This window comes from Drosophila serrata, unplaced genomic scaffold (assembly GCF_035046125.1).
Source record: "Drosophila serrata isolate PLE 108 unplaced genomic scaffold, ASM3504612v1 contig_2, whole genome shotgun sequence".
Lineage (NCBI taxonomy): Eukaryota > Metazoa > Arthropoda > Insecta > Diptera > Drosophilidae > Drosophila > Drosophila serrata.
This window is the reverse complement of record NW_028256900.1, coordinates 191,445-207,829: the sequence shown is the minus strand read 5'-3', so window position 1 is coordinate 207,829 and position 16,385 is coordinate 191,445. Positions and strand designations below refer to the sequence as shown.

Here is a 16,385-nt window from a genome sequence, read left to right as displayed (position 1 = left end):
GGGTTAAAATGAAATACGGAATGAATAGATACATTTTTAAAAAGAATTGTCAAAAATATTAAACAAAAATTTTATATAATAATATTTATATTTAATTTTTCATTAAAAAATATATATAAATATAATTATCTGTCCGATTTCAAAGCACTTACTTATATTATTAAGTCCTTAAGTGATTTGTTTCAACCAATCTTAATTCCCTATCAACATACTTTTCCAATTTAAACAATACCTAGGGCTTCTGTCCATTTCCCTTTCTGATTTGGAAAACATTTCAATTTCCCTTTCGAAGACCTGTCTCCCCTTTTCAATTACAAAAAAAAGAAGAAGAAATAACTCCAAATAATTTGTATCGATTTTCGCGAAGAGGGCTCTTCTCTTTTTCTAACGACTATTTTGCCTGCATCAATTCCTTTTTTGCGATTTACATGATTTTCTTCAATTTTTTTGTGTTCTGTTCACCGGCTTTTCAATCCGCTTTCTTTTCTCCTCCTGCCTCCTTTGCCTTTGACCATTGTGTAAGGAGGAGCCAGGACGAGGTGGTCTTATGCAAATGCTTTCAGGGACCCTGCTCGAATCGAAGGATTCCAGGAGGGGTTCTTCGTGTGCCGGCTGTCCTGTCCGTTCAATCAAAGTTGACATTGCCAGGCAGCCACATCCAGGAATCGCAGCGCCATTCCATCATTTTTCCCCCGGTTTTTATTTGTATTAGGGAAGGGAAAGTGGAGAAGGTAGAGCAAATTATGGGATATTTATTATTTTATCTAGAGTTTTTAAAAAATATAATTGTATACCTAATAAAACAAGTAACGAAAATATGGGATATTTATTATTATTTATTTAAAACCATAATAATTTTTAAATCCTTAGTTAGGACAGACATGTATGCAGGAAATAATTGGAATTAGTATTTATTATATTTTGAATTGAACTGAGATCTTAAATTGTTTTTTTAGACAATTGAAAATTAGTTACTTGAGTAGAAATAATAAAACTATTCATCCAATACTTGTAGCTTCTTTCATTATCATTACCATTATTAGGGGATTTCCGCAATAAATAATATGCTTGCATATTTATAAATAGCTTCAAGATTCAATATCAATAAACAGTGATTTTTCAAGAACATGTTCTATTAAATTCCTTGATAGTTTTTAATTAAGTATTTAATTCATAGATCACCTATAACTTTCTGTAAACACTCCCTAAAGCTAACTATCGTTTAAAATATGAAATAGAAAACTCACTTAAAATCAATTTTCCGATACTATCGTTAGGTGCTTTCCCAGCTCAATTCTCCGCAATCCCTGAAATCCGCATCATCGCCTGTCATTGTCATTTTGTGTGTGTGTGTGTGTGTATGGAAGTGGTGTGTGTGTGGGATGCTTTAAAGCGATTTTATTTATGCAACGGCATGTGCTCGATGAGCAGAGTTCTTAACCGAATTTCGCATGCAAATTTTGCACGTGCCTTTTGGTCTTAAGGCCTTCGTCATCTTTGTCTGCATTTAATTATTAAAATTTAATTTGGCCAATTCACCGGCTCTTGGCTCATGGCTCTTGGCACTTTTGGGCCAAAAATCAAGTATACGCCCACCGAATGGAAACTACTATAAAATTGAGGACATCAACTCGGGTGCTTTGTCTACCCGAGCAAACAACCTGTTTGCATCCCAAAAAAAAATTGAGGAAAAAGAAAAAAAGAAAAGCCTGAACCTTCAGAGTTATGAACCAAAATAGTGTAGGTTTTTCTTTTCTTTTTTGGGGGGCTGGGGACAATTGTTATTCCTGTTGCTCTTGTTCTCTCTCTTGATAAATTTTTGATAACTTGCGTCACTCGCATTTTTAATGCCAAAGGAAAAGTTTTGCTTTGTTTTTTTTCCTTAACCAAAGAGAGTCGGAAAAATGCTAAGAGAGCAGCTTTTCAGTCTAGCTAATCGGGGGGGAGGAAAAAGAAAAAGCTTTTCCCGATTTTCCCAGCACGTGCCATGCTGTCGGCAAAAACCGAATTCAAGTTCAAGTCGCTGGCAACATTGAAAGCCAAGTTCAGGCTTCAAGGCTCCCTTACTTTCTCTCTCTTTCTATGGGAGTCAACCCCACTCTCTCTCGCACGTGTTGTGCTCTCTCTCTCTCTCTCTCTCTCTCTCTCTCTCTCTCTCTGTCTCTTTCTCCTGCTCCAAAGGCTCCTACTATGTATTTTTGTGATTATGTAAGCAGTTTTTGTGTGTTTTGTTCCAGCTATTTGTCCTTTGTTGTTCTTTATTTGCAACTGAAGGTAATAATAATAAATATGGGAGTAATAATAGTAAAGGTTTCAAAATATGACTCTATTTTATAGAGTGTATCAGTTAAACTATTGAAAATCATTAAAAGAAATTTTTAATATAAGTATAGCTTCTTTATACTCACAAAACCTCTACAAAAATTAACTTTGAGGTCTTAACTATCATAAACATCTGATTAAATTTCCTGAAAACTTACTATTAAATGTAAATTTATATGTAAATATTTCTTATATATTCTATTTTTCGAATCCCTTTTTTCATTTTGTTTGTTTTATTCCCTTTAAAAAATTTTTCAATTGCATTTGCTTTGGTATTTATTTTTCATTTTCCTTGGCATTTTTTTCCCTTTTGGTCCATGATGCTGGCAGCCGCCATCCTTTTTTGTGTGTGATTCCTCGACCAGTTATCTTTTGTTGTTTGTTGTGTTGTGTTGTGTTTTGTGTGTGTGTTTTTACCCCCTATTTGGCCTCGTTTGCCGCCCCCTTTCTTCACCTCCTCTTCCCTCCCCCCACCATTGAAAGAACAAAAGCGGAAGGACACCCGTCGTCGCCGCCGCTGCCATAGTTTTCCACCATCAGGCTGGGCTCTTTTGGGGTTTTCCTTTTTTCGGCAATCATTGCGTGGCTGTCTCACATATATCGTTGCTTGTATGGGAACCATAAACTTGTGTAAACTTGTGTTTTCTATACTTGACTATTTGGCATTGGTTTTCCTTGTATTTTCCTTGTATTTTCTGCAGCAGCAACGACAACAGAGACTTTCCCTTGTTGCGCATGAGAGATGAAGTCAGATGTGTTGCCTCTGGGGGATTTCCACGTATTCCCGGCCTTGATTAGCTCTAGCATTTTCGTCCTTAAATGGTTGCCCTGGAGAATTGCGGGAATTTCAATTCAAATCACTGTCCAGTGTCCTGGCTCCTTACTAAAATCCTATATTTAGAGATGGTGTTTAACCTTGTGGGCGCGCACTTCCTTTTCGGCGTGTCAGAGTCCTCTTGAATGACAATGATGGAGCCTGGCATTGATGGGGCTGGATGTTGCAAAGAAGGGCAAGGACAGGGACAGGGACAGGGACAGAGACAGGGTAACAGGGAGAAGGACATGGCCAAGGACGATAAAGGAAATGAGAGGCGACAGTCAGTGCCATCAAGTTATGACTTTGAAGTGTTTGCTCATCAACGGTAAAGTTATCTCTGCGACACCTTTTCTTTTTCCCTTTTTCCCTGTCTTCTGGGTATAGTTTTTCATTGGTGTTCATTTTCCTCAGTTCTTTCCCTAAGGAAAACTGAATAGTAAATATTATTTCAAGAAAGATCTGGTGAATTTTGAAGCACTTCTTAGTGGGAAACGGTTTAAGGTGTTGGATTCTTACGGAAATATTTGCTGGCGATAATTAAATATATTTAGGAAATTTAAATCTATTTACAAATTATTTTTAGAAGTTCAATAACATAATAGGTAGACAATAATTTAATTAAAGTGTTATTTAAAGCAAAAATACTAATTTAATTTCGGAAAATAACTCTCTGAAAATATACATTTATGTATATTATTTTTACTATTTTTCCTATTTTATTTATTGAATAATACTCTTCTTATCCAACTTGATACCCTGTATATTTTGTTGTCTACTTTCTGCTAATGACTTGGACCTGGGCTCTTTTAATTTGCCACTTGTCTGCCACATGCCATTCGGCATTAATTTTCCTTGCCACCCCAAATAAACCCACACCAGCATAGCCCCGAAATTTTCCCCAAGATTTTCCCACATTTTTTGCGCTCATTTGAAGGCTTTGCTTCTGCTTTTGGCTCACTTAATTACAATAATTCATCAGCTTGTTTTTCGCGCTCTATGAAGGCAAAACAAAGCCAGGCTTCATTTTGATTAAATTTATGATCCCTTTGTTTTGGGAAATGCCTCCTCCTTCTCCCTCTTCTGCATTAAATATGGAAAATGCGTTATATTATTGGTTTACTCTTTGTTGTTGGCTTTCCCTGCCAGTTGCATGTGCAACAGGCAAACACAAACACACACAGACACACACATAGCAAACATGGCCATGACCATGACTATTTGCCATGGTATTGGTGGCTGCATTGACGCACGTGGCCCACCCGCTTTTCCTTGCATTTCCCGCCTCGTAGCTCCGCATTTTCATTTTCCTGCTACGGCTGCTGCTGCTGCTGCTTGGTGCTGCCTGGCTAGCCGCAAAACTCCTCCTGCCGCCTTCTGATAATTTCAATCAGACTGTGGGGGCGTGCATTAATGGGGGAAAATCGAGGGGAAAAACATTCATGATGCCGCTGCTGCTGCTGCAGGGGAAAATTCGAGGGAAAATGGGGAGTGGACAGCAGCAGGACAACAGGCTCTCGAGCCGGGCCAACAAACATGGCATAAACAAAACACACACGAAAGTGTAATGGCCAATGAGAGAGCCAAAGAGAAAAGCCGAGGAAATCAGAGAAAAGCTTTTGCCACGCAAAGAGAAAATTCTGTACAAGCTTTTGGCTCTTGGGAAAATCAAATGCTCCAAGTTCTTAGTGATGCTGCATTTTCTTTTTTTTATTGGGAGGGAAAAACACCAGGAATAAGAAATAGTTATCTTACAAGTAATCAAGTCATCAAAATATTTAAATATTTACTCTAGTACTACTTAGAAACATTTTATTTAGTATTTCTTCTTATTCAAAAATGAAAAATTCGTAGTTATAAGTTTTTTAAAATGTCTTTTAAATATTCTACTTAAAGAATGTCGTGATTTAAGTAACATAATAGAAGCTAAAATGCTTTAAAAATAATGTTGTTGGCATTTACCATTTTTGCATCTATAAAGTTCAGTATTTTCCAATAATAATCTATAATTATAAAGTATACTCAATTTTAACTCATTTTTAATGAAAAGAAATTGAAAAAAAAATGGTATTAAATCCCCAAAAATAAATTTGAAATTTTTTAAAGCTTAATACAATTTAAAGTTTATTAAAACTATTTTTATTTGGCTCCAATATTTTATTTCTATGCCTAAAGTTCAATAACATCGTGTAAAAATATATTAAAAAGAATTTATAAAATATCAAAATGTAAAAGAAAAAGGTATTATTCCGAAAATAAATTTGTATACCTTCTCATACTTAAAATATCAATAAATTTAAACACTTACTGATTACTAATAATATAAAGGTTTAAAAATGCTATAGAAAAACTCCCGTTTTAATCCCATTTTCCTATCAAAAAATCTGGACAACTTTCATAGGGTTTATCCCTACTTATGACACAACTTTCCTAAGGCTTATCCCTACTTATGACATTCTAAAATATTCCATAAAAAACTGTCAAAAGCAGAACTCTTTGCTGCCATTCAATTTCCACTTTTTTTAGCCTTAACTTTTTCATATGAATTTTCACATCAGCCAATTGCATTATGCAAACCTTTTCCTACCGCAACGACAGTTTTCATTATGAAAACTTTTGCGAAACCAGTTAAATAATGCAGTTGAAAAAGGATTGCAAGGTGTCATTAATAATTGCTTTATGGCGCCATTGTCTTGCCACCATAATGTGGCTAATTGACAAAACCCGCAAAAACAAAAAGAAAAATGTGGCAGAAAATCTAAAGAGAATGAGAGAGAGAGGTGCCACTTAAGAGCACCAGGGAAAAGCGGAAAAAGCTCGCTAGCTCTCTCTCACTCTCTCCTCTCGCTTATCAGTGGGTGAAAATGTGAAAATTCTTGGGTGGTTGTTGTCTCCTCCACAACGCCTTCTCTGTGTGTGTGTGTGTGTGTGTGGTTTTAGCCGCTGCTCGTCGCTCGTCGTCGTTGCGACATGAAAAACATTGCGACGGCTTCCGTTTGGCATCAGTTTGTTGGCAATTCTCGAGCCCATCGGACCTCTGAACAAAATATTTGAAAAAAAAAGAAGATATCACAAAGAAAATCTAATATCCCAAAACTAGAAACACAACCAAAAATCAAACAAAATCTCACAGAGATAACTTGTACATTCGGAATAAAAAACAAACCAAAATAAAGACAGAACGAGTTTGAGAAATATTTATCATCGACTCAAATCCCTAAACAAATTGTGATGTGATACGATTCGGATAATTAGCGCGTCTTTTCGTTTTCCATTGAGTTTGATTTAACTTCATCCCTATTTATGCTTTTCCCCCTTAATAATATCTGTTTGTTATTTAATCGGGTAATTTTTATGTTCTGTTCCATTTTTTCCCTCCATTTTTTTATGAGCTGTTAAATGTATTTATCTGCGCAAAGTGTGGTGTGTGTTTGTGTGCAAAGTTGATTTAAATTTTTTTATGCTTTGGCAATTTATGTTCGTTCGTTCGTTCGTTGATTTTTTATGATTTTTGTTCATTTCGGTGCTACGCGAAAATCAACAACAAAATAAATAAATAAATCTTTATGCGTCGGCCGTGAATGAAAGCGAGAGACACCCAAGAAAAAATAGAGAAAAATCATAGAAATATTTTTGAAATCTCTGAGAACTGAGTGGAACTATTAATTTTTGAAAAATTAAACAAACAAGTGCATTGACTTTGGCCAAGAGAAATTCCGAAAAGAAAAAGAAAAATATGATGGCCTAGACACAAAGTCAAGGTGTTCAAAATACAAAACTCTTGTTAACTCTTGTCGTCGTCGTTATTATTATTGTTGTTGTTGTTGGCAATTAATTGTGTGTTTATATTAATGCAAAAATGCATTTGATTTAACGAATTTATGCGAGAGAAACATCAACGAAATATAATCAACAAGAAACATATATTTAAATATTGCAATAATTTTTGTGTGTAAGAATTGTTTTATCAAAGAAAATAGGAAGGCATATTTCCAGCTGATTTTCTTGTTATTTGCAAACGAAATACAAGTTGTTTGGTATTTTGACAAACGAAAACATTGTTTATTAATGAATTTGAATGTGTGTTTTATTTTCGTATAATATGAATGGAATTCTTGTCTGTTGAGTATTTAAATTCCAATCAAATTTAGTTACCAATTATAACGATGGAAAGAAAGTGGATTGAGTACACATTGTTTATTATTCCAAGTCATTAAAAGAAAGCCTAAAACTTTCTCAGAAATGTAATAAGTTTCTATATTAAAACCAAGACAATTAAAGTCATTCAAACCAAATTAATTGGATAAATTACAATAAAGCCTACTATCTTTCAATTGCTTCACTTATTTGAATAGTATCTTGTTTTTCTAATCCTATTAGCTGAAATACTTCAAACATGTCTGAATACATACATTTTGGCAATGAATAAAACCCACAATTAGGCCTAAATAAAACCAGAAACTTGAGCAAATAACTGAGAATCAGCCTCAAAAACACACACACACCACTGCCACGCCCATGGAAATAGCTATTCAATTATAAGTTTTATTTGCAACTAAGAAAGTAAATTACCGAAAATTTCAATTCAATTGGAGGCAAAAATAAACAAAACAAATGTTAGAGGCAGAAACCACTCAATCCACATGAGTGAAGGATTTTCATGTGAAGGGGAAAATGGGAAAAGTTTCCTTGGCAATTAGATGAAGGCACAGAAGAGATGGAGAGGAGTTGGGAGAGAGCAAATTGAAGTGGAAAATGGTTATAAACCCAACTTTATCATTATTCAGCAAAGGGGCCAGTGGCCACTCAAATTATAATTTACTGACCTTTAAAGCTTAAACTTGGCAGACGACTTTTAGTTTAGGATATTTTGTGCAGAGCAAAAAGGTTCTTGCATTTTTTATTTACAATAAATAGCAGCTAAACAAGTTTTCTTGTTTCTTCACTCTTGGTGAATGCTCTTACATTTAAAACTTTATAAAGGTTTAACTTTTATAATTATTATTAATCTCTCAAAAAGTTACTTTAGTAAAGATTTCTAGCCTCTTTAGCTTAATTTTTCAAGTGTATATACTTCATTTTTTGTTTGGTAACAAGAAAATACGCACCTGAGGAACGAAATTCGACCCGTGTATCTGTGGGATACATAAATAATAATACCTGGGTGTTAGGCGAAGGGCGCAGAGGAGCAAACCAGCTGGGATACCAAGGCAAATGGCCATCGATATGGTTGCCATTTGCTCAAGTATCCTTCAGGACGAAGGTAGCTGGAGGAAAACTCTAAGAGTGTGGGAGGGGAAAAAGCCAAGCCTAAGCAGGCTTATTTGCTTGCTGTTGCTCCTCAAATTCTGGCGCCCTTGAAGCTTTACGTGACTTTTGCGCCATGCGTGGTGTGTCGACCATAATTCTTCCTTCACTTTTCCAAGGATCTTCAGGATCTCTCTCCCTCTCCTCTCCTATGGCTGGGTGCAAGTGAAATTAATGAAGCAGTTCATCCGACACTGAATTGATTGGCTTATTACGATGCCAGCTACGAAATAGGAATTGAAATTTTACTTTCACTTTCCCTCATCGTGTTTTGGTGCTGCTGCTGCTTCCAGGATAAGTGCTGCGATGACAGGACATTTCTTTGGATTGCATGCCTCATTTGTCTCCTGATGTCCCGCATTTTTCTTTCCAGGATTTTCCTTCCCTCCACTCCCATGATTTCTGATGCGGCATATGGAGAGCTTCTCATAATTGAATTCCCATCAAACCGCAAATAACATCAAAATTACATTATTTGCACTTCCGTTTCGCCGCTGCTCTCTCGGCTTTGGCTTTTTCGCTCTTAATTGCGAAACATTTCCGATATTTCAGTCACGTTCGAGTGCTATCAATACGGCCACGTCAATGCCTCAATATTTGGCATCAATAACAACGCCAAGACCCAGACCCTCTCAACATTATTTTGCTTCCCTTTTTGGCCTTCAGTTATTTTTTGGTCCTTCTTCTGCCAAGTCATTAATTTTTGGTTTTCCTTTTTTTTTTTTCAAAACATTTACATAATACCACGAAAGTGAGAAGAATTTTGGATAAAGCCAAGCCTCTAGAGTCATTTGTTTGATTAGCAATTTCCATTGGGTGTGGTTGTGTGACAGAGAAAACACTCGGAAGTAGGAAAAGCCGAAATCGAGAAAGCTCATAAAGAAGTTTTTCCCCCTAAAGACAAAAGGAGGAGGGAACCTCCTTTTGACTTCAAAATGTCTGTTGTATTTTACAGGAAACAAGGAAAAGAAACCAAAAACCGAAACAAAGTTACTACAAAAACTAATTATTGTGTTTCCTGCAAACAAAACTCAAACTAAAAACTACTCTAATAAATACTACAATAATAAATAAACAGAAAAATACCTAAACGATTAACAAAAGCGAAAATTTAAAGTCAACTACGGGTCAGTTGTTGTTTACAAAAGCAAAGAAATAACTCAACAAATAAATTAAAAACTATATGTCTACATACAAAATATATAAAGAACCTATATATACATAATATATATATATATATCTACAAACATATATACAACTCTCAAGTAAATAAATAAAAGACAAAGCGTGTTAAAGAGGCTTTCAAAACTAACATTTAATGTGAACTTTTTATTTGAAAACATTAAGAACAATAAACATTTAAGCAGAATCCAACTATAAACGCTTCACGAAAAGAATTAAAATCGAAGGTGACACAGCTCAGCAAATAAAAACAAAACCAAAACTAAGTAAATATTTGTTAATTACGAAAAGCCAAAGCAAACACAGACAGAAACAATAAAAACGAATGCCGGAACGAGAATGAAACACTATACAAATTAATGCAAACAAAGTTACAAAACGCCGCAATTGAAAGCTTCCATTTTAAAACCAGAGAATATATATGAATGTAATAAATCAAAGAAATATTTCAATATATACATAGAATTTACGCAATATATATATATATATAATATATACATAAAACAGTTACTATTTTCTATAAATTTATAATAAACGGAAATACAAGAGGTAAAAAACTTGAAACGAAAATATTTACAAGAGAACACAAGCGAAACACGTTGCAAACTCAGCATTTTCACATAAAACCCTAGTAAAAAGAGGAAAACAGAAACATATATATATTTACATTAAATGCTGCAGACATCTGCCAAAGCATTGGCCATAACTACAAAATATCAAGTATACGTTGGACATAGAAAATTTTACAAACGAGTAGAAAATCTGTTGAATTTTCAACTCGCCAAATGCTGCAAAATCTGCAACCGCAACAGCAACAGCAACAACAGCAGCAGCAGCAGCAACAACAGCTACTGCAACATCAGGAGCAACATCTGCAACAGCAGCAGCAGCAACAACATCTGCAACATCAGCAACTGCTGCAGCAACAGCTGCCGCAGCAGCGTAGACAAACCTACAAGGAATACTTGCAGCAAAAGCAACAGCAACAGAATAAGCAACCTCTGCGGATATTCCGCGTCCACTACATTCGACTCAACTCCAAGGACGGTGTACCGTCCATCAATCAGCAGATAAATGGTACTCCAAATGGATCTCAAAATGGCACCAAAATGAAGACCATTGCCCCAAATATACGCCGGCGGCGGCGTTGCGAGAAGCATCATTTGGAGCTATATTGCAATGAGACAACCACACCGCCAGGTGCACCAGGTTGCAGCACCAGCAATAGCAGCAACAACATCAGCAACAGCTGCAACACCACCAGCAGCATCAGCAGCAGCAGCAGCAGCAATCAGCTAAAACCGGGCGGTTTGCGTTTAAGGGAATGCATTACAGCTCCCAGTACGGCGGCCAGTTCGCCGGTGGATGAGCAAATGTGTATACCAGCGCCACCGATCACTCCACCACCGGCTTTTCTCACCGAGGGCTACAAGAGATCCAGCACCTCGGTGTCCACCTCGGCGCTACCGAGTGCCACCAATCAGGAGACGCAGACCCAGACTCCGATGAGTGGCCACCATCACCAGCATCAACACCAGCACCTGCATAGCCTGAAACCGAGTCAGAATGTGAATCAGAACCAAAGCCAGAACCAGAATCCAACCCTGATGCGCCAGCAGAAGCCATTTCCCGTAGTTGCCAAGCCATTGGGACTCCAGAAGCCCCGGACAACGGCCACCATAGCGGTCACGTTGAACAGCGGCTCCAGCAAGCCACGTGTCACGGTCAAGAGGAGTTTAGGTGAGATTAAGGATGAGATGGGAGAAATTCAGGAGGAACTAAATACACATACGTTTAATGGGAAAAATGTGGGTTATAAATTCAAGGGAACTATATATGTAATTCCTTTAAACTAGTGCTTTAAATTGGTTTATATTTCTATAAGATATTTGAGAGAGCTACACTATTTTTTTTAACCTTGAAAAAGTAACCAAATTTATTTGACACAATTCGCATTCTTAGAATCGATATTTATTGAGATTTTTGTTTGCCAATTTTTTTCAAAAATCTAACTTTAAAAAAAAAACATAACTAAGCCAATTATGCATTAATTTTTAGTTGGAAAACGTTTTAATGCTAGTTTTTATTAGGTTAATAAATCTAGATACTTCATAAACCATTTAAAAAAAATTCAATTTTTTGGCAAAATTTGGAAATTTTAATAATGTATTATCTTACCTTTTTTTCAAAATTTCGAAAAAAAATTATTTTTTCACCAGACATACATTATAGGTCGGAAATGAATCCTTCAGTGTTTTTTAAGCTTCTGATTAATACTAATACCCTGCAAAAAGGTATAAAAACAGGTAATTTTTTAATATAATCAGTGTTTTCCAAATATCATAATTCAGCCAAAAATGCATAAATTTCAATTCGGAAAGCGGATCTGTGCTAGTTTTTAAATCGCTAACAAATCTGCGTACAGCGTTTGCTGATGCTGTTAAAAGATTCTGACTAAAATTATAATAACCAGGAAAAAGGTATAAAAACAGACTATTTTACCCGAAAATCACAGTTTTTCAAACATCATAACTAAGCCAAAAGTGCATTAATTTTAATTCGGAAAGCTGTTTTGTATTAGTTTTTAGTAGATTAACAAATCTGCATACTGAGTTTCCAAATTTAAAAAATTCAATATTTTCTCAAATTTTGACAATTTTAATGATGTAACCCCTTATAAAATTTTCAATTTTCGGAAAAATGTAAAAAATTTATTTTTTGACCGGACATGCTTAGATCGATTCGGCTGTTGATTCTGATCAAGATTATATATGATTTATAGGGTCGGAAATGGCTGCTTCACATCATTACAAGCTTCTGAATAAAATTAGAATAACCTGCAGGGGCATAATGGAAATTCTTAAACTAATTAATTTTTATACGAATTTTTAATCTCCAGTGATTTCTGGAGTACTGCAGATTATATAAAAAGGGGGTTTAGAATATGATTTCCCAGGAAACCAATACTAATTGCCCTTTAAATTAGTCTCCAACCAAGTGTTCCAAATAGTATTCCCTAAAAATTCGAAATGCCTTAAAACTTTCTTATAAAAAACTATCTGTTTATCTAACATATACAAAGTATTTTTAGGATCCTAAATGATTCGCTTAAATATCTTTAAGGAACCTATACTTTTCTTTATGTAAAACAGTTAAACTGTTGATTTTTCCCCTCTGCTTTTCGGGTTTTTTGTCGAAGGATCGCCTTCAATTCCCCAAACCACGATGAAACATTGCCCTGGTCATTGGACATTGGACATTGGTCTTGTGGCATTGCAGCGTTTTATGGCGGCGGTAATAAAGTGTGTTATATGTGGAAAGTGGCTGAGATGTGTATGTGTGTGTGTGTGAAAGAATAATGGGCGTGGTCAGCCATAAAGAGGAGCCGCCAAATTGCAGCTGCGTCCAGGCAGGAGGATTTCTCTTCATTCTTTCTTCCTTTTTTTTCTGTATTTTTGTGGGAGGTGGAGCGATTAGGCTTAAGCCTGCAACTTTATTGAAAACTTTTATGGCGCACAGCGGAAGCTAGAGCTCTTGGTTTTTGTGTCAACTTTGAAGCAAATACAAAAGGGCTTAAAGTGTCGATCAGGAGAGAGTGAAAGGCAGACAGATACGAGCTGCATTTGATAGTTTATAGTGGAGTGGCTTTAAAATTTTGTGATGGCAAATACCAGCAGATGTGTGTATATAATGGGGGAAATGGGAGAGAAAATTGTGAATTTCTTTGGTAATAATAGGTCTTACAAGCTGGTGCTAAAATCACTTAAATTCTCTTTAATAGTATCTCTTTTATTACGAATTGAACCCACTCAGTTTTACTAATTAAATACCAAACCACCCCTGAAATTAATCATTTATTTTTCAATATTAACCAAAGGTTGATTAATTGAATCATTCAGTAAAAACCACTGCCCTTAAATTATCCCATCCAATCAAGGCTCTCCATTCACCTCCTCTTCTCCATTGGGTTATTTGTTTGATTTCTGCGTGTAACGAACCCCATTATTGCCCAGACTGATTTTCCACAGAGAGTGTGGTCGGATGCTCCTGTTCCCGATGATGATGATGATGATGATGATACTCGATAAGGCCATTGAGGCCGATATGCAAATGCTGAACATTTGCGAACGAGACCGACTCTCTCTCACAGGCAGCATCAGAAAGTGTCAATAAAAATAAGTTTCAATGCAATTGCCGCCTGTGAGGGACTGGATCCTTTTCTCGTCCTGAATTCTTAACCTCCTGTCGCCCTCGTCTTTGCCTACATTTGATTGCATTTGCTGGCAGGCAAGGAATTGCATATTGAGCTGGCACAAAAGTTGCCCCGGAGAAAAATGTGAAACGAGAAATGTATATATATATATATTGTGTAGCAACTGCTGCTGGAAATTATGGGTGGAAAGTGGGAATGAAAATGGGGATATGGATGGTATGCTATTTTCCCTACAATTGTCACCTCGAATTTTGATCGATTTGTGTGCACAATTTGCTCGTAATAAAAATATTGTAAGCTTCTGGTGTATTCCTTGAAATTTATTATATCAAGGCACTGGGAAATAATTTTGGGATATTATTTTAATAGAAATTAATGAAGGAGAAGAGAAAAGTGGAAGGAAAAAAATTTATTAAGAGTAGAAAATTAATATATGAGTACTAGCCATCTTTAAAATATTAGGTAAATGTGAAAATGACTCAAAGTTTAGTAAGTTGAAACCCTTGATTAAGACTTTAAGTAAATACCATTTTAGTAACAAGTTAAGTTCTCCCCACTTTGGTTTAAAGAACTCTAACTTCATGATTGAGCGAATCCCAATTTCACCTAATATCACAAAACTTTACTTCATTTTCCCTTAGTGTGTTTCATATATCTAATATATATGCTGTGCACAAACTTCTGGCATGAGTTTTAGGATCATTTTCTGTTGGCCCAATGAATTGCATAAGGCCATTTGGAAATTGTGCTCTCTCCATTCCCTGGCCGTGTTTTTGTGGTTCCAACACGTGTGTGTGCTGGCAATTACCAGACTTTTGGCATGAGTTTGCCAAATTTTCTCTCTCTCTGGTACTTGTAAGGAGATGCTGCCACAAAATCTAATTCCTTCGTCAGAAAAAGTGGAGGGAGTGGAAGGGGGCTTTCGTAATGGATTGCGGGTGGGTGGAAAATGGGAAAATCTATGCCCCGGGGAAAGCAGCTCAAAGGAAACTGACTGCATGCCAACGTTACGTTATGAAATATTCAATCAAAATATAAACAATTTTCAAGCCATAAATCCGACTGGCAGCAGTCAAGGTCCAAACTGCATCTTACTTTCAGTAGCAGCAGCAGTCATCGTTCCCATTCAGTGAGTCATTCAATCAGTTATTTAGCCCATCCGAGAGGCATTCATTTCATTATTCAAATATTTCGATTTTGCATTCACCTAACGAACTATATTTGCCAGGGCCACTGAAAGTGTTTGAGCAAATATGGCCAATGACAGGAGGTTGAGGAGGGAGGAGGTTGAGGAGGAAAAGTCCGAGGAAAGTGACTTGGTTGCATGGTTGGGAAAACTTTTGCAATTTTCTAGCATATAAAAGATTGTGCCCCTGATTTAAATTCGGAGGCCGAAGGTGAAGTTAAAGCAAATGGTCGAGTTTGTAAAGGGACTCCTTTTTAATTTGTATACTTTTCATACTAGAATTACTATTTAAAAGGTATCTTACCTTAAAAAGAGATTTTCATTGTAATTTGTAATCTGTAAGAGAAAATAATTTCTTATCAGAAATAAAAGTGATAGCTTTACTATTCCTTTTAACAACAATTTTCAAGGAATGAAGGGTTCTTGGGATTTAGAATGAGAAATTATTGAGAAACTAATTTATTACTACTGTTCATTTCCAAAAAGGTTTTATTCATAGTAAGCTTAATTAATTTCTAGTTTCCAGTTTCAATAAATTCTGTTAAATCTAATTCGAAATCAAATTCTGAATTATTTAAGACTTGTCCTAAAGCTTAATACAAATCGCTAATACAGCTTTTCAATAGAGAAAACTACAACTAAAACTCGTAGAATTCTTTCTCTAACATTTTTCAATAGTAAAAACTTTTCCCCCACAACACTTAAACTGCATAACAATTTAGCGAAACGCTGCTTATAATAAATAAACATTTTAAATTCCATAGAAAACATCAAGTATCGACTCTTGAAAACATTCTATTTAATGAATTTTCACACCATTAATGTGGGTGGGAAAACTTTTCCCCATCACAAGTGGGTGGGGAGAGAGAGATTGACCAATAGCCAAGTTTTGTGTGGAACTCGTCGAAATTAATTGGCAATTAATTGAAACTTGTCCAACTTTTAGTGCAAACTTGGAAACGGAAAATTTTGGTCCACATGTTGTAAAGTGAAACCAGTGAACAATTCAAGGTTGCTGCAAGTTCTCTCGAGGCTAGGAAATTGCTAATGTGCCCGCACCAACTTTTGGACCAAAGTATAAGGAAAAACTTTCGAATTATCCCAAGAGCACTGAGCGAGTTAATAATTAAATGCATTATATGCCAGAGAGTTTTATATATATATTTTCCTCTTTACTCTTTGTGCACTTGTATAGTATTTTTCCTGGGCCTTTGGATGCTGTATAATCCGCAAATATTAACGCAGAGTCATCATCAGCAGGAGGTGATGAAAAGCGGGGGAGGCGGGAAAACTCAGAGTAAGCAGGGAGCTTTTAATTGAATGCGTGACTTGTTGAAACTTTTTGTGATTTTGCAGAATGA

The 16,385-nt window shown here is 35.9% G+C and overlaps 1 protein-coding gene across 37 annotated transcripts in view; it reads left to right on the top strand.

Annotated features, from left to right (window-relative positions):
- Positions 1-16,385, top strand: part of LOC110177593 (uncharacterized) — a 129,244-nt gene that overhangs the window by 80,143 nt on the left and 32,716 nt on the right. For 6 of the 37 annotated variants that reach the window (XM_086839232.1, XM_086838849.1, XM_086838464.1 and 3 more), the window contains exons 1-2: positions 6,023-7,088; positions 9,399-11,365. The exons of 30 other annotated variants lie outside the window; for them this stretch is intronic. In XM_086839232.1, the coding sequence (XP_086695358.1) occupies positions 10,411-11,365 (955 nt within the window). In that variant the 5' untranslated portion in view covers positions 6,023-7,088; positions 9,399-10,410. Of the gene's footprint in view, positions 1-6,022; positions 7,089-9,398; positions 11,366-16,385 lie in introns of those variants that run through there. One more of the 37 variants, XM_086836442.1, reaches the window with a different exon arrangement.